This window comes from Pocillopora damicornis, chromosome 6, assembly GCF_964200805.1.
Source record: "Pocillopora damicornis chromosome 6, jaPocDami1.2, whole genome shotgun sequence".
Classification (NCBI taxonomy): domain Eukaryota; kingdom Metazoa; phylum Cnidaria; class Anthozoa; order Scleractinia; family Pocilloporidae; genus Pocillopora; species Pocillopora damicornis.
The window spans coordinates 8,221,231-8,246,012 of record NC_142675.1 but is presented as its reverse complement, the minus strand read 5'-3'; the positions used below and the strand labels follow the sequence as shown (position 1 = coordinate 8,246,012).

Sequence of the window (24,782 nt, the reverse complement as noted above, 5' to 3'; positions counted from 1 at the left end):
GCTCAGATGGAGGCATATAACGAAGCCATGAGCTCCGTTAGGTCTTCTGTGGAATGGCTCTTCGGAGACACTGTAAACTATTTCAAGTTTTAAGATGTTTCTACATAAACTACAATTCGCGGCTAAATATTGGTATATTGTCATCATGTTGCGGAAAGATATTTAATAACGAAGAAGAATGACTTTACCCTATAAAAAATTGATCCTGTACAGGAATTTCCTGGAAATAACCCTCCTTATAATTTATCACTGATCTTCTAGTTTTTTTTAGGTAAAATCCTTGTCGAATTCCGGATCAAGAAAATAGTTCTTGAATTCTAATCTAGTACGTTCGACACCTCTTTTTCTTAGAGTTGACTTAGGGTGTAAACAAGTAGTACTTTTCATCCTCCGCACTGAATTTATAATCAGGTAACCTATATGAACAGCACGTAGCTCTTTTAGGGGCGGTACCTTGGGCACGCCCTTTCTTCTCCGAATTTCCTGTTTATTCTGCTGTTATGTAACAGTCTTCGAGGACTATTTTCTCTTAAGATATCTTTTCAATTATGATTCTAATTCTGTCAGTGAGTTCATTTTAATTTTTATATTACCAATCTTGTTTAGTTATGACCAAACTTGACCACAAGAGTCAGAAATTTAAGGTAGAAAATGATTTTATAAAGCGTAAACATCCCGAAGGTTCCTACTTAGTATGTGAGCTCCGTTCTGCATAGCTTAAAGTGATTCACTCGTTAAGAATAAAAGGATGACGAAGCTTAAGGTTAGAGATTGATGGCTCAGTAAGCGTCACTTTTTTAAGCGGTGACCCACACTTTTTCTTGAGAGATCTGAGCTAGTTCCCGTTATAGTAACTTGTGTAGAAAAAGGAGAGAATAAAGAAATAGTCAACAGAACGAGTGTCAAAAAGAACATCTAACAATATCGTTTGCGCACTTTTAAGGAACAGCCTCACTTGCCTGTATGAAAATAACACTTCTAAGTTCTTCCGGTGTAAACCCTCCCGAACCTTTTTTCTTACTTTGCATAATACTATGCCTTTTTTTAAAACTGAATACAAAGAAAGTATAATTGTGAGCACTAAAATAATTTATTCATTTAAGATATATCTTGAATGATGTAAACCACTGAACAAATTTCCAGCAAAATGGGTGGAAATCATATTTGCAGAACCCAACAGAATTTACTCCTACTTTAAAAAAACAGAAAATGCAAAATGACATTTAACAAACAAAATCATTAACTTGAAGCTGCAATAAATTTACAAGGAAGAGTAAATCAGTGCAATGTCATCTCTGTCGGGGAACTAGTTAGTAATTACTTTTTCGCAAGTCTTTCTAACAACACCATCATAGCCTGTGTTTGTTGTTGTTGTTTCTGCAAAAAAGCCATTTGAAGTGTTTGCATCTGATCTTTTCGTTAAGCCATGTTTGCAATCATAGCCTCCTGAGTTTTAAACATTTGCGCTTGCTTCTCTTTTTCGTTTTCAACTTCTCTTGCTTACAAGGCAAGCTCCTCTTCACGGATCTTAGGCTCCTTTTCTGACTTTTCCCGTGGAAATTCGGTAACATCAGCTCCGCTTCTTTGCTGCCTTTTCGCTTTTCTTTCACAGTCTTCATTGGCCTTTTTTTAGTTTCATCAAGTCTTTCCAAAGCTTGGGAACGCATCTCGGTTTTTTTGCGATCTGTTTCTACGCTCTTGCTGCTAAACGATTCTCTCATTGATTCTACTAATTTCTCTCTCGGAAATTTTTTCTAACAGTACGCTGAACTCTGTTGGTTTGGGAGATGTACCACTTGCTTTTGCTTCTTCGCTACTTTGCTGTCGACATCTCCCGAGTAGCAAGTCAAATCTCTCTCTCACCGTCCATTGATTTACTTTGAATTTGACTGCAGTCACACTGTTGAGGTTTTCGGAAATTTGCATCCAAATTCTTCCTCTTTCATTGCTTCCTTTCCTGAACTTGTAAAACTCTTGTACCAAAATTTCTTTGCACAACAACACGTGGTGCGCTGTTGTCCACTAAATTGGCCTGTTGTAAAAATCAAAATTAACAGAAATAAATGAACTTTCTAATAACTTGTTATCAGTACCCACCAACTTAGTGCCGGAAAAGCAAACTGAAGAACTGTCCCTGGTTTTGACATCTTTTTTCTACAGCTAAATTTTGACCAAATTTCGTTCAGCTATTATTTATCAACTCGTAAAGAAATGTAAGTAATTCAATCACAAGTAAAAAAAATTCAAATAATTAAGACTTCAGAAAAAATATTATGGCAAATTCTGACGTACTGGCCACTACGGGAACGAAGCGATTTTGCCGAAGCAGATGGCAAGATTACGGCGTGAATTCCCGCCTAAGACATGCGCAGTTCGATGGGTTTTAAGTATAGACTTCCGGTCGCCGTAGTGGAGCCTGCATCTTAAAGTCCCTAAAATCAGCCGAGAAGCTATTACACGAACACGAAGTGGAAACAGCAACTAGCTTAGTTATGTATTACTGTTACGGTGTTGGTAAAGGTAAGTCTAAAGTCAGAGGGGCGCCTCAGATGAACTCTGGTTACGAGGGGGAATGTTAAATGGAGAGATGCAGGGGTGTAGTATTCATGGGGAGACCAAGGGATCCAAAAACATTCCATAAAAATCGCAAATTAAATCTACTCTTTATTTTGATTTTTGAAAGACAGGTGTGTCAAAAACGTGAAAAAGCTGTACCACGCTTCCTTATTAAGTCACTGTTTATTCACTTGATTTAACGATTTTACGACAACGCTTTGGAACAGTGCCATATATGGCGCGATAAAACACGTGCTGCATACATTTCTGTTTAGTTATGTATAGATATAGGAAATCTCTTATAAATGTCAATTAAATTAAGAATAATTAACGCATCGTACAGTTTCCAACACAGGTGCGTAATTCACTTACCTTGTTTTTTTTTCTTTTATGTTTTTGCAAAAATTGGAAAAGATAGAAAGGAATAAAAAATAAAACCACTGCAGAACTTCAATAACTAAAATGTGGTGGCTAACCTGAAAAAGGAGAGGTTTGTATGTGGCTTTCAATACCCTTTTTCAGATATGACCCAAAAGTCAATACCTACAGCACATGCCTCTCGCACAGACTTATATTATTGACTAACTGACTGATTGACTACCAGACAAAATTGATAAATGAATGACGGAATGAATGAATGTCTCTTTAATGCCTCATTGATTTGTCACAAAGAATGTAGAAATAAAAGGGAAAAAAGTATTTTTTCACGATCCCCAGACTGCAAAGTCTCCACCAAGGATCACATATGATTAAGTTCCTTTTGTTATCACTGAAAAAAGGGAGAATGATTGCCATCAGGGCACTGACAGGTATGCAGCTGATAAGCAACGAAGAAAAAAATGCTTAGGTAACAAACACGTGATTGTAATGTTTGAAGATATGTTATTCCATGAGCCTGTAGAAGCCAGTTTTCTGTGACCTTAGCCTGCTCTGAGGCGAGAAAGTAAATAGTTGAAAAATTGAAAAAAAAATAGGACCAAAGCTGAGAAAATAGTTGTGCAGGGTGTGTTTGTTTGTACAAATAGAATGAAGTAGAGGACACAGAAGACTTACATTTATGCTTTCCAAGGAGGAATAACCACCTTGTTTTCTACTAAATGATGATTGCATGGCAAAATTGTTTTCTTTAACTGATTTCTAATTCCTACCAGGTAGAGGTACAAGACTAAATGAAAAAAGAGAAAATGTAAATTTATTCACGAAAATAATAATTCCAAGGAGTGTACGACTCGTTTAGAATGCGGAAAAGTAATAGGGGAAAAGTCGACAAAATATGCCAGCTGTACCTCCAGCCAGTAGTAAAAACCTATTTTACTATCACTTATTGAAAGAACCGTAGTTAAAACTAGGCAAACACGACTGACGTTGTGTTGTGCCGCCAGGGACGAAGGTGAGCGAGAGCTACGTATAATTTCATCAGTCAGTTATTCTTTCTTTTTTTTTTCAGTATAATCGAGAACCATATTATTTGACATGCACTAGTTCTATTTCTGCTGCTTACATTATTATTGCTTGGGTATAATCAGGAAGTTATGTGAACAACTGAGCACCTACCCCTCCAACGACCCAACAAAAGTCAACTGATGACAAGTTATGGTCAACGTTCTCTTAGGGGAAGGGTAGGTAAGTATTTTCTCAGATACTGACATTTATCTACATGTGGTTACCCCTCCAAAACTTTGGATGCAAAAAGCCCACCTCGTTTTTCCGCAAACGTGCCTTCTTTAAAGAAATTAATAGGGTATGAAATTTACGAATTGCCTTAAAATTTGGTCAGAAGACTCCCAAGATAACAATCTATAAAAAAAACTGTGTGAGGGAATTCCGTTTTTCGAAATTGGTAAAATTTTGATAAGCAAACTAGACAGAAAAATTGCAAAGCAACAAATAGCAATATCAAAAAACCCCCGCACGATTTTGAAATTTAATTGTGCGGTTTGTGTTGATACCCGATATTCTCAAAGAAACATCGTCTAATTGGAATTTTTGCACCTCAGTCGGTTTACGATTAGATCAAGCTAAAAGGAATGTTTTTTTCCTGATAGCGCATTTCATGACTTTGCCACTGATACAGAGTTTATGGTGGTTACGCTGTAACTAGGCGTTAACAGTATCCTTTTTCGCGAAGGACAACCGTGAAAGTCGACCTTATTCTTAAATATGAAGATCGGTGACACTGAGCATGGTCAAAGGTGTTAGGTTGCAAAAACAACAGGTGCGATCGGTAATAAGCAAAGATGGTGTAGATTATGTTGCATTCAATAATCTCTCCTCGGGCATAATCTTAAGGAAATATAACCCGGAAATATAAACCCGGTTCAAAAATAAATCAATTGGAGAGCCTTGTCAGGAAGCAGTAATCGTCCAACAATATTTTCCAGCGTTGTAAACAGTGGACGGCTGATTTTATGACCAGCGTATCTGTGTATGCACCATTCTATAATAGATCACTCGTGAGCTACCTACCATAACGATGCCTGGCTACATTTCCAAAATGGCTACCAAAACAACGTAGGAAAAGTGCCGATACTGCAAGCGTTTTCTATATTGCTCACCTTGTTGTGACACATGTCTACTTAACCGCGCATTGCATGAACGAGCGAATTATTGCTCTTCAAATTCCTTGATTTGCTCGCACTTTTAAATCGATCCACAGGAAATTTCTAACGGCTTTTGAAGCTTTGTTTCCAGACGATGCGGTTGGGAGTGGGAGTTACTACATGTGATGTTGCAGTTTTTTTTGTTCTTGCTTTCTTTTCAGTATTTCTTAGACCATAAGTTTTTAAACTACGAGTGTTTATCGTAATTGATTATAATATCGTAATGATTTTAGGCGGATACAGGGCCCCTCTGGGCAACAGCCTCGTAGCTGTGGCCATCCTGTTTTAAATAAAGTTCTCTTATTCACTCATATATCACGGACGATGAGCCGAGAAAGAAAATTAGTCCAAAATGTGAGTGGTCAGCGGAGAAACAAGTTTTAACTATTTATATGGAGGCAAATCATTTGCAGTTGCAGAAAAGAATCGTGTTGTAAAAACCAAAATGTCACCAAGTTATACTTCGCTAATTAAAAATGTTAAGGAATTTTCCAAACACTTTGACTGTAAAAATATTTTTTACCGCTATATTAACCAACGGAGGCATCGGGTGACACCGGGAGAGGCATCAAGAAGAATGATATTTACGTTTGCTAATTTGTTGTGTGACGATAAAAAAGTATCTTGCCTTCCAGTTATTCAAGGCGTTAATGACAGTTGGCTTGCTTTTCACTTGAATTTTGCAATCTAGATTTTTTTTTCCCGGAAAATGAAAAGCCACGCAACTCTACTCTCGATTTTTATATTTTTGAGTTTTTAATAAGTTTGTATCCACCCATTGTTTATTAAAGCAATAAAGGATGTATGTAAAGTTAACACTTTTGAAAAATAGCTGAACTTCTTCTTTAGCGAGGTATCCTGTCAACAGAGAAAGATGTTTTTCATCTTTTCACGAGCGCGGGACAAAGAGGAAAATCTGAGTCCCCACACTGAATCGAATTTCAAACCTGCAGAAGCCGCGCTCCGATGCTCTACCTCTGAGCCACAGAGACTCTATGGTGAGCGAAGTCTATTGCGAAGTTTATATGACACGCGTCCTGCACACGGCTGGGATCAGCGATGTCGATAACGTCATGTTTGTAAATAGACTAAGAGAGATGGTAAAGTTTTGAGCGTGGTAAAGAAATAGAGAAAGATTTTCTCTTTGTCCCACGTTTGTGACAAGACGAAAACATCTTTCTCCATTTCTTTACCGAGCTTAAAACTTACCATCTCTCTTATTCTAAGGGCGCGAGTAGATAGTGCCGCGAACGAGTGAGATGAGAAATTCCATATCTGAAAGCAACCATGTATTATTCTGTTTATCGTTTAAACACAACAGCCCTTTACTGACAAGAAAAGCCGACTTTAATAATGAATGAAAATAAAAGGATCAGCAATCTCCGAATAAAAATCGTAAAATGAACGACTAAAAACGATGAAAAATGCTGCGGTAAAACCGTGTGTGATGACTACAACTGAACAACAAGAGAATTCTACATACAAGTATGCAAGGTTAGAGCGAATCTTAGAAAATCAAATGGAACAGAAAAGCACTTATTACAATTTTCTGGAATGGTAACTACAGTTTTGAGGTTTTCAGGCGATGAGTCGTTAGTGACTTGAGGGCCGATAAGTTGGTCGAGTTTTTGGGCCTTAATTTGGTGCAAATGTTTAAAAAGTTTAGAATTGGCATCCTGAATTTTGGCACGAATGGATTGTACTAAAACAGCTGGACAGATTTTGGAAAGTTCAGAGCGGCAATGTAGAATTTGTTCGGTGAGTTTGTTACGTTTTTGGCACATAGCTCTGATTGTGATTCTCATAATGTTACGTGAAAAAGAATTTTGGGCGCACTGAATTTGGTGACGATATTGATTCGAATGAGAAAAAGAAGATGTGTGAAAATTGGAGCGAAAACCCTTAGGAATAACTTTGGAATGAAGGCAACGGCCGATGAATAACATCTCTTTACACTGTCATTCCCAATGACGAAGGTCTCCGGGCCCTCAAACATTTTTTCGATCAACGCACTGTTAAGGAACCTAGCTCTGTAACACTACTTCGTATGGCCGAACTAGTACTCACACTCAATTGCTTTTCATTCAGTGGTAACTACTACAAACAAACTAATGGCGTGGCCATGGGTACTAAAATGGGACCCAGCTACGCCAATCTTTTTGTAGGTTTTATCGAACATCAATTTTTTAGCCAATACCACGGCCCAAAACCTCAACTCTACGGCCGCTACATTGACGATTGCATCGGCGCTACCTCCTCTACCAAAGAGGAGCTCACTCAATTTATAACCGCCGTCAATTCCTTTCATCCGGCTCTTAAATATACCTGGGAAATTTCCGACAATTCTTTGGCTTTTCTAGACATCAAAATTTCCATTGAAGGCAACGGCTTATGTACTAGTGTTTACTACAAACCTACAGATTCACATAGTTACTTGTTGTATTCATCCTCACATCCATCACACGTCAAGAACTCCATACCTTTTTCACAGTTTCTCAGACTTCGTCGTTTATGTAGTGACGACTCTGATTTTTCCGAAAAATCAGAGGCAATGTGCCAGTTTTTCGATAAACGCGGCTATCCTGTTTCTGTCGTTCAAGCGGGCTACCACCGTGCCCAACAAATCAATCGACAGGCAGCACTACAAACGGCCGAGAAGGAGAACACGGATCGCATTCCATTTACTCTTACATTTCACCCTCACAACCACGCAGTTAAATCTATCATTCTTAAAAATTTTAAATTACTCCAAAACGATTCAGAGACTGGCACTATCTTTTCGCAACCCCCACTTATTTCATTCAAACGTGACAAAAACATAGGCAACTTTTTAGTCAGGAGTTCATTTCAAACCAATGACCAATCTGGAACTTTTAAATGCGCTCGCTCACGATGCAAAACTTGTCCTTTCATTCACAACGTACAGAAAATATCGGGACCCAAAAGATCCATTAAGATCATTGATCACTTTACGTGTACCTCCGCCAATGTTATTTACTGCATAACTTGCACTTATTGCAATAAGTTATACATCGGCGAGACAGGAAGACGACTGGGTGACCGATTCCGAGAACACCTTCGCGACGTGGAAATAAATGACAAGGACGCATCCAAGCCAGTCGCTAGACACTTTAATCTTCCTTATCATTCTAAACAGCATATGGCAGTTTGCGGCCTTTCCTTACATCTAGGCAGTTCGGAAAGCCGTAAAACACTAGAACAAAAATTTATATTTCAAATCGGCACCCTTAATCCCCACGGAATCAACGAGCGCTTTTCATTCAACTAATTTATTCCTGTTTTTTCGTCATCATATTCCCACCAATGGCGTAGCTCCACTTTCTACATATAAATCCATACTCAACCCACAATTCCTCTAATCGCTCTGACGAAGGGCTAACGCTCGAAACGTCAGCTTTTTTACTCTTTACGGTGGCTAATTTACGTTTTCAACCCAGTTGTTAACACTAAATTACCTTCTATACTCTCCCACCGACGCAGCACCACAGTTTCTTTAGAAACTTACCCCTTCATTACTTTAAAGGCAGTGTCCTTCTACTTCAAAGTTGTTTAAACCCTGCTTTCATTGCCTCAGCAAGACATACCATTCTAGGACAAATCAACCTTGGTAGATTTGATTTGATTTGATTGCCTACGCAATACATGTAGCACCCGCATTACTAATACGATTGTAAGACAAATACAAATTGGTTAGCGTCTTGTTCACTTTCATTGCCTCAGCAATACATGTAGCACCCACATCACTAATAAAATTCCCAGACAAATTCAAATTGGTTAGCGTCTTGTTCACTTTGATTGCCTCAGCAATACATATAGCACCCGCATCACAAATACCATTGTCAGACAAATACAAATTGGTTAGCGTCTTGTTCACTTTGATTGCCTCAGCAATACATGTAGCACCCGCATTACTAATACGATTGTAAGACAAATACAAATTGGTTAGCGTCTTGTTCACTTTGATTGCTTCAGCAATACATGTACCACCCGCAGCACTAATATCATTCCAAGGCAAATACAAATTGGTTAGCGTCTTGTTCACTTTGATTGCCTCAGCAATACATGTAGCACCCGCATCACTAATACCATTCTTTTGCAAATCCAAATTGGTTAGCGTCTTGTTCACTTTGATTGCCTCAGCAATACATGTAGCACCCGCATCACTAATACGATTGCTTCCCAAATACAAATGGGTCAGATTCAAACCAGTTCCAAACAACTTCGATAAATGCGAGTGAAAATCACTTTTTTCCCTTTTGCATTCGTTGATGGCCTCCAATACAATTTTTGCACCATGGCCTTCATTTTTGTTGACTTCATTTGTTAAACTCTTTACAAGAGCCACAACCTGTTCATCGCATTTCATGGCCAAAATTCCACACGAAAACAAAAGTATTTGTTTAAGTTCAACGAAATACCTTGGATCGGAAACTAGTTCTTCAAGTTTCATTTCCTTGCTTTGAATCTGAGAACAAATGAAGAATGCTGCAAAGAATTCTTGAAAACTTTTATGTAAGAAGGCATAATGCAGTGTTTGTCTCAGTTTGCTGCCACCACGCTGCACTGACAGAAATCCAAATTCAGTCAACTCTTTTGCATGGTTTCTCAACTCACTTTCATTAAAATCCAGCTTATCGTCAAGTAAACCATTCAACGCTACCTTTCCAAGGTGATTCAATTGCAGTTTGTAATGGTTTGTCAGGTCTTCGATCTTTTCTAATAGTCCCTTCTTTTTTCTATATCTTCTCAAAACACATTCAACCATATCCAAGTACAGTTGAGCTCTGCTTTCGGGGAGTGTGCCCTCAAACTCTTCGCATAAAAGGCAAAGAAGTGCTGTGTTTAGAGGATTGGCCGCTATTTCTCTCAGGTTTTCATCTCGCGACATCCGTTGCGAGAGCTTGGTGGCTAAATCCGGCCTTTCTTTAAAGTACTTGGTGACAAATTCTATCACATGGTTTTCAGTGAATCCTTCGATATGAAGCAGCGCCTCACAACTTTTGCTCACCTCTTTTCCAACTTCGTGTCTTGCTGTTGCAACTATGTGGCATCTGGAGAGTACTCTTCCTTCAATTAATTCGGAAAACATCGACAATTTGCCGGATGGTAACTCATCCAATCCATCCAATATCAATAAAATGCTGGACTGATTTTCATGAATGAACTGAAAGAATTGTTGTTTGACTTCTTCATCGATGTCTCGGGGCAGCAGCTGATCATCAATGGCTTCCCAAACGCCAGAATGGATGTCTCGACATTTCAGCAATAATACCACTTTAAATACTGTTGAGGCGCAGCCCTGAGGTTCTTGCTGTTTTGTGGCCCAGTCGTAGGCGTACTTTTTACAATAGGTGGTTTTTCCCATACCAGGTTCTCCTTCAATCAACACTGTTCTCGGCGCTGAACACTCTTCATACGGGTCTAGTATTGACGACATGTCAACAAATACGTCAGTGATTTCTCCTCTCGTTTTCTTTCTTCTGACCACTTTGAGCCTTGTAAAAATATTGCCGAGAAAAAACTGAAACTCTTCACACCATGGAAATGGTGAGAGCCATCCCTCGCGAGTCTTGTACAGCTGGCGAATTCCATTGATAAGCTCAGTTGGATCAAAAACACCTAGCAGTAGCAAAATAGGTAATAAATCTAATGAATGCCGCGTTGAAAATTGTGGTACGTCCCTGTCATTCGGCACTGAATTTAAATATGCGAATGAGTACGATACCGTTGCCAAAGAAATTACTTGGACGATGCAAAAAGGTTTTAGTGTATGATTCATGCCTACTGATTAGAAGCCATTTAGATTATGAATTCAGTTGAACCTATTCTGTTTGTTCGACTTTAGCGGTGTCTAACAGTGAAACTCTGTCGTAAAATAAATTACTCGGGAGATAGATAATCATATTCATATCATTGGAGCCGTAGTCTGAGCAAGGCTTTTTCGGGATATAGCGAGACTACGAACTAATAAATGAAAACCAAACAACGTCTTTCTGCCTTCTTTGTCACGCGGTTTCATCAAAAATGCTGCAGAAAACTGGAGGCTCGCCTGCGATGAAGTGGGAGGTTTTGCAAACAGTCTTTTCCTCAGGAAATGTAAAATAACCACAAACATCTTATTCTAACCCATTTTACTCAAGACGATCCTCATTCAGCTATTTTCCCATGTAGAATTGAATACTCCACAATATGAGCGAAGGAAGGGTTTACTTATTTTATTCAGAAATATGCGGATCACATTCAATGCTATTAGGTATTCGGCACTGAATTTAAATAAGTGAACGAGTACGACACCATCGCTAAAGAACTTAATTGGACAATGAAAAAAGGTATCAATGTATAATTCATGTTAATTTAATGACCAAAGGCCATTTAGCTTATAAATGCCGTCTACCCTACTCTGTTAATTTCTAACAAGGAGCCGAACTTAATGCCAATATTTTCTTTAAAACGGTACTTTATTTTTATATCGTTCTCCATTCTAATAAAAATGTAATGTTTCTGGGCTAACTACGGGTGAAAGTTTAAATAAATGAAGGGAAGGAAAGCACATCAGAGAGACTATTCCAGAGATTGTTTAAATTGAAAAACTGAATCTCATTAAGATAGGATGATCTCTCTTACATACAGAACATGTTTACTACGACTAAATATTGTATAATTCAACTGACCTTCATCCTTGCTTTCTCCCACAGGGGCTGCCAAAGTACACAGCTTTCCCTTCACTTCTTTAAGTTCACTGTCCATCTTTGCCATTTCGCTTCTCATTTTTTCAAGAGACCCTTTTGTGGAATAACATTGGAACTTTTAGTCCGAGTGGGAGTCACTTTATTCATTAAAAGTTAACTAAATAGATCCTTTTCCCTTCCTCTGTGTATTTTTTTTATTCTATACAACATTCTAAAGAACCTTATGGCCCGGCTTCAGCGGTTTCTAAAAGTGAAACTCAGGAGATAAATATTGATTTCATAAGAGCCGATAGTCTAAGAAATATTTTTGTCGGTAAAAGCGACATTGTAAGAACTAATTAATAAAAACCAAAGAACGCCTTTCCGCCCTCTCATTTCTCCCTATGTCTTCAACAAAAGTAATACTAGTATAAGACAATAGCCCTCTAAGCTAAATATGTAAGAGTGTTGTCAGAAAACTATCCAACACCGTGAGGTAGCCTCACATCCGTGCCATCCCATTCATCCCACACATAACCAAGTATCTTTATTTGTAGCCAGGGCAGGTTGGAAGCCAGGGCGTGCTCTTACAACAATACATTACCTAATAAAATGTTAAATTGGCCGACATCACGCGAATAATGTGGTCATGCTCAAAAGATGTTTTAATAAATCCCTGTTTATCTGTGAGTAGCTCTTTCTAGTAACCAACCTTCATCTGCGTGGCTACTAAGCGTCTCTAAAACCTCCTTCATTTTAATCTCTATCTTCTCAGTTGTGTGTCTGAGGTCGTGCCTTATCTTTTCTAGCGAATCTGGAAATGTAAGAAAGATAAGCGCAATTTCATAAGCACATTTACACCACAGATTCACGTTTACGTGTAGACAAAACAATGAAACGTATATCAATATCTAGTCGATTCAGAATAACGTTCCAAGTATGTGACTAGTTCCGTCCACAATGAAAACATCTTGAGTAACACTACACCGCGGTGATTCAAAGCTGGAGAAATCTAGAGACCCGCCTGCGATGAAGTGGGAGGTTTTGCCGACAGTCTTTTCCTCAGGAAATGTAAAATAACCACATACATCTTATTCTAACCTATTTCACTCAAGACGATCCCCATTTAACTATTTTCCCATGTAGAATTGAATACTCCAATACGCCAGGAGGAAGGATTTGGTTATTTCATTCGGAAATATGCGGGTCACATCTAACGCTACTGGGAAGTTAGGTTCAATATAAGAAAGGTAATACTAAAACAAGACGATAAACTATCCCCACTACGATGATACATAAGTATGAGTGCCGTCAAAACACCATCAAATCCGAGAGGTAGCCAGGACAGAAAATCTCAGATTCTGTGGCATCCCACAGACTACATGGAATTTTCATGTAGGGTGTGCTCTTATACTAGTAAAGAACCAAAGTATGCTGTGTTGGCCGACATCCAGCGATTACTGTCGTCATGCACATCAGTTGCGTTATGGACCCAAGAAAACAGTGTCGCTCTTAATAATTTTTTCTTGGTGAGTAGCTCTTTCTACCAACCTTCTTGTGTGCTTTTTTCAGCTGAGGCCGTCAGACTACTAAGCTTTTCTTTCACCTCTTTCATTTCAATCTCCATCTTATCAGTTGTGTCTCTGAAGTTTCTTTCTATGACGCTTCTCATGTTTTCCAGCGAATCTGAAAATTTCAAAAGGTATGCGCATTTTCATAAGCAAATTTATATCACAGCTTCACGGTAGGTGCAGATAAAACAATGATACGTATATCAATATCTAGTCGATTCCGAATCAAATAGATCAAACTCGATAAGACGCTTAGAAAAAACAAAAATGCACTCCAGCAGTTGTACACGAGTACCCACGAACAGACAAAAATACTGCAAATGAAAACATAGTGTCAACATTTGGATTAGTTCTTCAAATTACACACAACGTAAAAATACCTTCCAAATATGAAACTAATGCCGACCAAAACTAAAACATCATGAGCTACCCTACACTGCCGTGTTAACTGAAAATATATACTTTTGTAGCCCTCAGATTCATCCACATTGGCAGTGAACAATGTTTTTCTGACCTTCAATTTCTTCAAGCTTGTCTTTAATGCTGTCGTCGTCTTTCTTCCATTGTTTCATCAGTTCACGGTAATGCTCCTCGATATCTGGATCCATGCAGTCGTGCTCAAGATTATCGATTTCAGCTCTAAAATGAGCTCCTCCCAGTCTCACCAAAGCTTCTCGTATCTCCTGCCAGTAATCACTGAAACTAACGTCATCCACAAAGGCTTGAGATGCATGTCCGTATACAGTGTTTCTGTAATATTTCACTCTGGCGATATCATCTGCGATGCTTATCTCTGTAGCTAGGGGAAGACGATCCCATCCGTTGGCAGGAGGGCCCAAACCACAGATATTTCTAAGAAGCACTGTTAGAAGTGTGATATCGAAGGCTGCAGAAGACACGGGTGAGTGAGTAGGGTACAACCTTCCCCATTGCGTGGGATTCAGCACTTTCTTCTTCCCTTTGTACAGTGATTGCAATGTAGCGTAATGCACTGAGGTACTTCCCAAAACTTTATGTAGAGTCGCTGGTGGATGTATTTTGTCAAAAGTGGACCGGAGCACTTGAGATCCAACGTCCACCAAGAGGCGGCACAGCCTTGCATAGTTTGTAGTCTCTTTCGTAGACGCAAATGGAGATGGAGCCGTAGCCATGAAACTGACTTTACCAGGATGACCTGTCAAACATGAATTGACATTGTGTTATATTGATCAAATCCATTTGAAAAAAAAAATCCCGATAGCCAATTGAGACCGAGAACGGTTTCAAATCGTGATGCATGCAGAAACATATGGAAACAGGACACAATTATTCCCAGCAAATAAATTATTAACACTTTAACTCCCACATCAAATTTGGAATTCTCCTTACTTCCAACCATACAATTCTTATAATGTTAGTTCAAAGAATTTAGTATTGAATCAACTTATAATCCCCAAATTTATATTTTTCTTTACTCTCATCACTTATCTGGTTGATATTGTGTTGATATTGTAAGGAGAAATTCTGTCTTGGTCACTCATGGCAATTAAAGGGTTAATAAAGATTGACAGAATGAAGGCAAGTTTCAAAAATGAGAGAAAAAAAGAGCAGCAAGTCCTCCTACCTTGTATAGAGTTTCCTGGGTTCAAGAAAATAACCCTTAAATCAGGGATACAGTCAGAAAGTCTGAAAAGGAAAGCAGCAGAACAACAGTTACCATATATCAGTTATAAAAGACAATGACAGTCACAAATATGGGCACTAACAGGTGCTCCAAGGTTATAAGTGGTATTAACGGCAACATTATATAATTATATCACAGTAACTTCATATTATCAGCTGGGTTGATAATGTAAATTATGTATGATTCAGTTTTCTTGAGCATGCTCTAACTGGTGTTTCTGCTGTCTTTTGGTTCTTGCTTTCTAGTGCAGACACCGAGTTTTACATCGTAAGAGCCCTCAGGGTTATTGATAAAGAGGTTGAAATCAAATTTCTTCACCAAGTTGTCAAAAAATTTCACTGGCCTCTGAGGAGCAATATTGATATTGTCCACAACAAAAGAGTCTCCTATGGCTCCAAAGAGCTGAAAGGCACTGGACCTTTCAATGTTCCAGGTCTTTCATGTGTTGAGAGGCTCTTTAAATATATTCGAAAATAAATGTTTTCAAATAAACGATCAAACTAACTGAAGATTGCAGTAGTTAAACACTGCTTTAATTACTAAACTTGGATTGTTCTGAACTTTTTGTAAGAGTACTATTCATTGACTCTCAATAAGCCAGTTGATACTATTTTGGAAAGTTACAAGGCACTGAACTGTATGAATTGACAACTTTCTCTATAGTATTATCAGTGCAATGGCCTTTGAAAGTTGAAGTATTGCTTGTTTTAAGCTACATTTCTGAAACATTGCATGTTATATTTTAATTTGTTTTTTCAGATACATAAAAGAAGGTACTGACTCTAAATATGATAAGTCTTTCAGTAAACTCAGTGTTCTCCCTTATATTAAGCATGACAGGTAAAATAAATTTTAAAACTGGTAAAGCAATCCTTTAATGTACATTTTAAATTTCAAGAATTCCAAGCAATTTTAAATGGTAATAAGAGGTACCACAGGCGGTAAATGTTACCAGTTACTGCCTGAAAAGGAGAACACTGTAAACTTAATCCATACTTAGACTTAGACTTTTTGAAAATTTATACTCCTCATGTAAGCATGGTGTTGATACTGCTAATGTACAGCTGTTGTTAAAATTGGTTATCATTATTAGTATTTAGTCAAAAGCACTGAAAACTTGGATGTGACAAATTTGAACAAAATTGGTATGCATGTAGCATCCATTTCTCCCAAAAGAATTACCATAATTAAAGTCATGCGGTCATATGTCCATAATAATTATAATGTGGGCTTTATTTTTTCTTGTGTTTTTCCAGGATTTTGGTAATTTAAAACACTCAAGTTTATGCCCCTGGGAAGTAGAAAAAGGAGCCAAACTGACAAAAAAAAACTGGTTTTTAATTTCAGAGAAACAAAAAAAGAGGACTGTTTTTGTTACGAACATTATGTAATGTCCATAACAAAATAATATTACTTGCTCTCATTTACAAAGTACACCCATTTTGGACAAAATCCTCTCTGCAAGTTCTTCTTTGTGTTGAGTTCTGTTAGTTTTGTTCCTCTGGCGAGACTTAAGGAATACATGTGTCTTACTGAAATCATTTTAAACCTTTCAGCACGCCAGCTATTTTCATACACTTCTCATTGGACAAAAATAAACAGCCTCTCTTGGCCATTTCCCGCAAAGTCAACTTTCAGATTACTATTTTTTAAACAATTTAGGGTCCCCTAATCCACAACATTTTGGATTGTTTACATGATCTTTGTGATTCGTCCAGCAATGGGTTAGATTTTGTGCTTCGACATGCTATCCAAACATCATCAAAAGTAACCTAACCTGTAGCTCTCCACATGAAAAAAATAATTTATGCAAAATCACCATGGTAGCTGCTAATTGCCAAAGGGCAACTTGAAGGACTTAAGTTAGGTTTAACTTGACAAAACCTATGATAGACAGTTTGCATGCATGTACTAATTTCCCATGACATGCAAGCACAGGGTGATAATTTCTAATCCATATGTATTTTGTCAAGGATGGAACCAGCTCTCTGCACAAGATCTTTCATATTCCTGTTTTAGGAGGGGAGCTTAAACTTTGATTTTAAATAAATTAATAAGTCTTAATCAGTGACCCAATGACCACCCAACACAGGAACCAAAGAGATGACTCAATCAGCATAAAATTAAGTCTCTCAAATGTTAATGATCATAAGTCAACTTTCAGTTGAAGCACTCTACAAACCAAGCTGTACTAAGTAATTAAACCAGCAGTATATCAGAAGGACGACCAGAATTTCAGCAACATTTTCTAAGACTATTCCACATGTTTGTGGCAAAACATAATCACAACCATCAATCACAATATAATTAAATATTAGGTAATTAATATAATGTATAGTTCTTGACATGACATTACCAGGCAAAATAATTAATACTCACATAGATATGAGTGAAATGAGAGCATGCAGAATTTTAAACAAATGCAAACAGGACACAATTATTTGCAGCAAATAAATTATTAACCCTTTAACTCCCAAATCAAATTTGTAATTCTCCTTACTCCCAATCCTACAATTCTTATAATGTTAGTTCAGAGAATTTAGTATTGAATCAACTTATTATCCCCAAATTTATATTTTTCTTTACTCTCATCTGGTTGATATTGTGTTGATATTGTAAGGAAAAATTCTTTATCGGTCACTCATGGCAATTAAAGGGTCAATACAGATTGACAAAACAAAGGCAATTTTCAAAAATGAGAAAAAAAAAGAGCAGTGTTAGTCCTCCTACCTTGTATAGAGTTTCCTGGGTTCAAGAAAATAACCCTTGAATCAGGGATAAAGTCAGAAAGTCTGAAAAGGGAAGCAGCAGAACAACAGTTACTATATATCAGTTATGAAAGACAATGACAGTCACAAATAAGGGCACTAACAGGTGCCCAAGGTTATAAGTGGTATTAACCACAACATTATATAATTATATCAAAGTAATTTCATATTATCAGCTGAGTTAATTGATAATGTAAATTTGCTACTGAGACGAGTTTAAAAGCTGACAATTTGTTTGTCAGCCCAATTGCTCTGATGAAGGCCTAACACTCAAAATGTCATCTTTTTAAACCCTATCAACTCAATTGATAATACTAAATTATCCTGGTTTACTCTCCCACTGAGGCAGCATCACAGTTTCTTTAGAAACTTACCCCCTTTATTCATTTATAATTATCACAATTCAACTGGAATTAAAAAAAAACAACAACAACAAAAAAACCACCATGATTCACAAAGGCTGACCAAATGTGACCCTCTATATGATTTTAGGAACAAAGGTGATGACACACACTCAACACACCAACACATCATGCAGAATGCCCATTGTTCTCATGACATTTACTAACAGTAGTGAAAAATATATAGATCTGTAATATTAGCAGTGAACTGCACTCTGGAGAGCTTTGATTGGTCATACATTACATAGGCTTTCCTCCTCAGGGAATATCACTCTAGCTCATTAACTGCTGTCTTTTGGTTCTTGCTTTCTGAGATGCAGTACAGGTTTCTAGTGTGACAACAAGTTTTACATTGGAAGAGCCCTAAGGGTTACTGATAATGAGGTTGAAATCAAATTTCTTCACCCAGTTTTGAAAACATTTAACTGGCCTCTGAGGAGCAATATTGATATTGTCCACAAGAGAAGAGTCTACTGTGGCTCCAAAGAGCTGAAAGGCACTGGACCTCTCAATATCCCAAGTCTTTCATATACTGAGAGGATTTTTAAATATCTTTGAAAATAAAATGTTTGCAAATAAATGATCAAATTAACTGCAGATTGCAGAAGTTAAACACTGCTTTAATAACTAAACTTAGATTGTTCTAATCTTTTTGTAAGAGTACTATTCATTGACTGTTAGTAAGCCAGTTGCACTTGCTCTCATTTACAAAGTACATCCATTTTGGAAAAAATCCTATCTGCAAGTTCTTCTATGTGTTGAGTTCTGTTAGTTTTGTTGTTCTGGTGAGACTTAAGGAATACAATTGTGTCTTACTGAAATAATTTTAAACCTTTCAGCGTGCCAGCACTTTTCATTGGACAAAAATAAACAGCCTTTCTTGGCCATTTCCCACAGTCATCTTTCAGATTACTATTTTTTAAACAATTTAGGGTCTCCTACATCCACAACATTTTGGATTGTTTACATGATCTTTGTGATTTGTCCAGCATTGGGTTTGATTTTGTGCTTCGACATGCTACAAACATCATCAAAAGTAACCTAGCTCTCCACATGAAAAAGATAACTTATGCAAAAATCCATGATTGTGGGCTAGAAAAAATCCTATCTGCAAGTTCTTCATTGTGTTGAGTTCTGTTAGTTTTGTTCCTCTGGTGAGATTTAATGAATACATGTGACTTACTTAAATCACTTTAAACCTTTCAACGTGCCAGCTATTTTTATACACTTTTCATTGGACAAAAATAAACAGCCTCTCTTGGCCATTTCCCGCAAAGTCAACTTTCAGATTACTATTTTTTAAACAATTTAGGGTCTCCTTATTCCAATAATCCATGATTGGGCTAGATATGAAATATTTTAAGTTTCACTATTTAGGCACGCGGTTATGAAAAACAGAATAGGTCATGATGGTTTTGGTTATTTTTACCAACTCGTAAAAATTGCTCTTGCCTTCCAATGAAATATACTTTTACATGAATATTTTGGCCATCAATGGCTATATGTAATGGTAATTTATGAATATCTTGAACATGTTGGATTGTTTACATGATCTTCGTGATTCATCCAGCATTGGGTTAGATTTTGTGCTTCAACATCCATGCTACAAACATCATCAAAAGTAACCTCTCCACATCAAAAAAAAAATTTATGCAAAAGGGTTACTGAAAGTGAGGTTGATATCAAATTTCCTCACCAAGTTATGAAAACATTCAACTGGCCTCTGAGGAGGAATATTGATATTGCCCACAAGGGAAGATGTGTTTGATTATTTACAACACTCAAGTTTCTGCCCCTAGAAATTAAAAAAGGGACCAAGCTGACAGAAAAAACAGGTTTTTAATTTCAAAGGAAACGAAAAAAGGACTGTTATGGACATTATGTAATGTCCATAACAAAATAATGTTACTTGCTCTCATTTACAAAGTACATCCATTTTGGAAAAAATCCTATCTGCAAGTTCTTCTTTGTGTTGAGTTCTGTTAGTTTTGTTCCTCTGGTGAGATTTTGGGAATATACATGTGGCTTACTTAAATCATTCTAAACCTGTCAGCACGCCATCTATTTTCATACACTTTTCACTGGACAAAAATAAAAAGCCTCCTTTGGCAATTTCATGCAAAGTCAACTTTCAGATTACTACTTTTTAAACAATTTAGGGTCTCCTTAATTTATTTCAAAAATCCATGATTGGGCTATATATGAAATATTTTAAACTTCACCATTTAAGCAGTTGTAAAATTGATGGGCCAGGATGGTTTTTGTTATTTTTACCATCCCCTAAAAATCACTCTGGCCATCTGATGAAGTATACTTTTACACAGAAATTTTGGCTGTTAATGGCTCTATGTAAAGGCAATTTATGAATGCCTTAAACATGTTGGATTGTTTACACAATTGTTGCAATGATGAGACATGGTGTCAAAAACTATTGAGGGATGACAACATTCAAGTTATACTCTTGGGTGTTAATTCAAAGGATTAAACCACTGGATAAAGCTTGATGCAAATTTAATTAGTGTCCTCTCTTACTACTTTAATTTCATGTTTCATATTCAAAACAAAATGATATTCATGAAAAAAAGAATAGCACATAATAATATAAACATTTTTCATTCTCATGAGAATAAGACACAAAAAAATCCTCAAACATATGTATCATATTTAAAGAGAGAAAAAATGGAGGGAAAAGTGCTACAAGAAAGTAGAAAGAAAAAGAAGATCAATACCTACATTGTTTAGATTTCCTGCCTTCAAGAAATCACAATATGTCTGTCAGAAATGATGGACATGTCATAATTTCTGCAAAAGAAAACCATAAAATAATACGAATCAGATGTGATAGATAATGACAGTCACCAAAATTACATTTAAGGTGCTATATTTGAGGCAGTAATTGTTGCTACTGAACAGTGTAATGAACTGAAGAAAGCTTTAGGACAATCTGAGACATACACAACGACATAAAGCTATTTCACTTGATCACGCTGAAAAGGGGTTGTTCGAAAATAATTGAACTTAAAAGGAATCACATAATAGCCTGCTAACTTTAGAACACGGCAGGTTGAATTGGGAACTGAGGAAATCTAATTTGTAAATATGTCATTCGACGAATTGCAAAGGAAAACTTAGATGGTTTTTGGGAAACTTGGGCTATGTACTTCGTGTGGAATTGTTAAGCAACATAGTATTTAAATTGACAAAGAATAAACACATAGGCAGCCACGATGAACTAATTTATTCACACCCCTGAGCAGGTGTTGATACGGGAACTTTAAATTGAATGTGTTGTAATCATGAGCGAGTAACTCAACGCCAACCATTAACAAAATTATTTGTACCTAGATGTTGCATGGTTTAATCTCAGATTGAATTTGATGGCACATTAATTCTTCCATTGACAAATAATGTCTGACTCGAGTTCTCGGAAAACGTTCTATTGAATAAGAGAAAGCAAGTCGTGCTCTAGCAACGGAAAACGAACTGTGTGGAAAGGTTTCACTTTCAGTTTCCACACGCGTCCAAAAATGGCAACTTCCGCCTTCATTGATACGCATTACATTTTTCCGATCTTCACTAAAGCATTTCCCTGTCCCTTCAATCTAGATCAGAAACGACTCCTGAAAGTAAAACAGTTGGTCTGAACACAAAACAGACCCTTACTAAAGCATAAAATTCAAATTTTTAGTGCGCATCAATTCATAATTCATGGATCGACTTACCGTTCACATGATCTCCTCGAGAACGGTGCTTCAAACGAAATAATTTCACCCAGGGAAGGCAAAGAGGCTAGGCAGTCGTTCTGTAAAGAGAAAAAAGTAGCCATTGTATCAAATATATGTTCAACATACGCTTAATTATCTCCAAAGACTCATGTTAAAAGTTTAATAATTATGCACATTCACGCGAGTTCAAAACTGCAAGTCGACAAAGGATTATTGAAGTTCAAGTTTAAGTTGCCAAGTGAATAACTTTACTATTCTGTCTGCACCTGCACTTTCTTCGGGTCAACTGTTCTCCTTTTTTCTGATCTTCCGACGAGAGAACTGACGAAGGGAGTACCCAAACGGACTCAGAGGAGGACGTTATTCATGACATGCGCAGATGACATTATTTACCAAATTTAACATAACACCTGGAACCGAGTTACACAGTCACGCAATGAAAACTAACTTTGCAAGACTTTGCTCGGCCTCAGGAAGAAACATCGTTTCAAAAGAATTAAAACAGGATTCTTCTAAGGTTCACATAAACAATGAGCAACCTTTTCTATCCTAAAGCTGCAAACGAGTTGTCGTTAAAGTTGCCTCTATGCAACATCGCGTGATACCCTTCATGGTATCTCAGGTACAGGTCACGCATCTTAAGATTGTATTGAGACACGCATAGATTTTTCGAACCTCACATTGCAATCGAAAACTTTCCGTTTTCACTTGATGATCTCTCTATTTTGCACCTTTCCACTGACAAAGTAAGATAATTTTTCCCCTTCTATAGTACTTACATAATCCTGTGTGGGTTTTTTTATTTTTTTTCAGTGTATTTGGGCGTATTAGCGTCAGATAACGTTTTCAAGCTAAATCTCCGAGTGATCCGTTCGTCTTCTGACATTATAAGATTGTTGGGGGAAAGAATCCGCCCCTTCCCTCCTCTCTAACACCACTTGAAAACTCGCTCAGATACTCTTATTGAGATGCGAGTCACGCTCGAATGTTTCGTTAGTGTGACGCGAGTCACGCTCGAACATTTTTTTTTCAGTTAAAGTTTAATAATCGTAATTCGTTTAAATAATTTTGGAATGCAATTGAACACTTAGGAAGAACTCGAAAGAACGCATGGAGGCTTCAAATTGCACCAGGAAAATGCGGAGCAGAAGGAAAATACCGCGTTTTTTGTTTTTTTCTAAGAAGTTGGACAATGTAGGTGGTGGCTTCTTTCGACGTTATTTTCGTTTTCTCACGTCTTTGGTTCGAGTATTTTTGTTTACTTGGTCCTTGATTTTTAATTTTTAGTTTTTCCACCACGTGCCATGTGATCTAAAACAATGTTCAGTAAACCAGATTCAGAGTAAATAAGTTAGCGCGGTACACGGTTTCAACGACGTTATCCTGATTGACGTGCAACCGCAATCGAGAACGCGACACTTGCCTTTCACGCTTGTATTTGCGACTCCATCCCAATCAAAAGCCGAATCAACGTTAAATTTCAGACGTGCGAAAAATTGCGTATCTAACTTAATTAGGCAAACAAAGCAAGCATACTGAAAACAGGCACGACTCACGGAAACTTTGAAAATTGATTAAATTCCTGTCAGGAAATGACAGTTATGATTGTGGTCTCCAGCGGCTACTTGATAACAGTGAGATGTTGTGTAAATTACTGAGACATCGTACCGCTTCTATTTCAATTAACAAAACAACTAAAACCCCCAGTCAGAGCTCAAAAACGACTTGCATTGTTAACCTAAGCAAGCACCCCCTCCTACGCCATATCAAATGTCTGGAACGTTAAATATCGAACATTTATCTAAGGAAAGAGTTGTAGACTTTCTTCTTTCTGTTCCAGCACATAAAGTTACAGGTGAAGACGGTATCGGTGCCAAACTGCTGAGAATTGCAGCACAAGCCATCGCTGATTCCCTCTGTAGGCTAATCAGTTACTGCATCGACACGCAGACATTCCTAACAAAGTGGAAAGTCGGTAAAATGACCACATTTACAAGGGGCAAGGAAGCAGTGATGACACGAAAAGCTATTGACCGATAACTGTGCTTCCGATACTTTCTAAGCTATTTCACAAGCACATTTGTGACCACCTGTACGACCATTGCCGATACTTGAACTTTAATGTTCACGTTGAAGAACTTAGCAAGAAACTATCCCAAAGAATAGGTAATTAAGTGTTAACAACTGAGTTGAAAACGTAAATTGGCCACCGTAAAGAGTTTGAAGGATGACGTTTTGAGCGTTAACCCTTCGTCTATCACTTTAACGAAGGGCTAACGCTCGGACCGCCAGCCTTCAAACTCCTTACGGTGGCCAATTTATAATTTGTTAGCCAGTTGCTAACACTAAATTACCTGTTAAACTCCCCCACCGACGCAGCACCACAGTTTCTTTAGAAACTTTCCCCCTTTATTCAATCGCAAGCAATAGCAGTGTTCAAAAGATAAGAAGATTCCTCACTACTGAACAACGCATAACATAATGAGAGTTTTTAAGCTTCAAAAACACGCTGCCCGAGTTATCTTAGAAGCTAGCACAAGGTCGAACAGGGTGAAACTCATTAAGAAATTAGCGTGGCTTCCTCTCTATGATGAAGTTATGTTAAATAAGAGTACTTTGGTCTTTAAGCGTTTGCAAGAAAGTTGTCCTGCTTATGTGTATGATCTCCTCAAATTTAATACAGACGTACACACCCGAACTGGTCGTTAGAGTAAATTAAATCTCGCCTGCCCTCGTTTCAATAGCGGAGCCGAGGGAGGAAGGGAGGACCTTGAGCGCATCTGCGGCAAGATTGTGGAACCAACTACCC

General features: G+C 37.5%; 1 protein-coding gene, 1 long non-coding RNA gene and 1 pseudogene across 2 annotated transcripts; all 3 read right to left on the bottom strand.

Annotated features, from left to right (window-relative positions):
• Positions 1–1,317: 1,317 nt before the first annotated feature.
• LOC149043766 (uncharacterized) lies at positions 1,318–5,126 on the bottom strand (annotated as a pseudogene).
• Positions 5,127–7,291: 2,165 nt separating this feature from the next.
• On the bottom strand, positions 7,292–14,595 carry LOC149043765 (uncharacterized). Its single transcript, XM_089210553.1, has 5 exons — positions 13,931–14,595; positions 13,397–13,531; positions 12,558–12,659; positions 11,849–11,959; positions 7,292–10,796 (listed from the first exon to the last, which is right to left on the bottom strand). The coding sequence occupies exons 1-5, from the start codon at positions 14,565–14,567 to the stop codon at positions 8,809–8,811; spliced, it is 2,973 nt and encodes a 990-aa protein (XP_089066679.1). The 5' UTR covers positions 14,568–14,595; the 3' UTR covers positions 7,292–8,808.
• A 3,214-nt stretch (positions 14,596–17,809) lies between these two features.
• Positions 17,810–22,346, bottom strand: LOC149043764 (uncharacterized). The gene is made up of 4 exons (XR_016187983.1): positions 22,240–22,346; positions 21,971–22,050; positions 20,982–21,050; positions 17,810–17,871 (listed from the first exon to the last, which is right to left on the bottom strand). It is a non-coding gene; the product is annotated as an uncharacterized LOC149043764 (long non-coding RNA).
• Between the last annotated feature and the right edge of the window lie 2,436 nt (positions 22,347–24,782).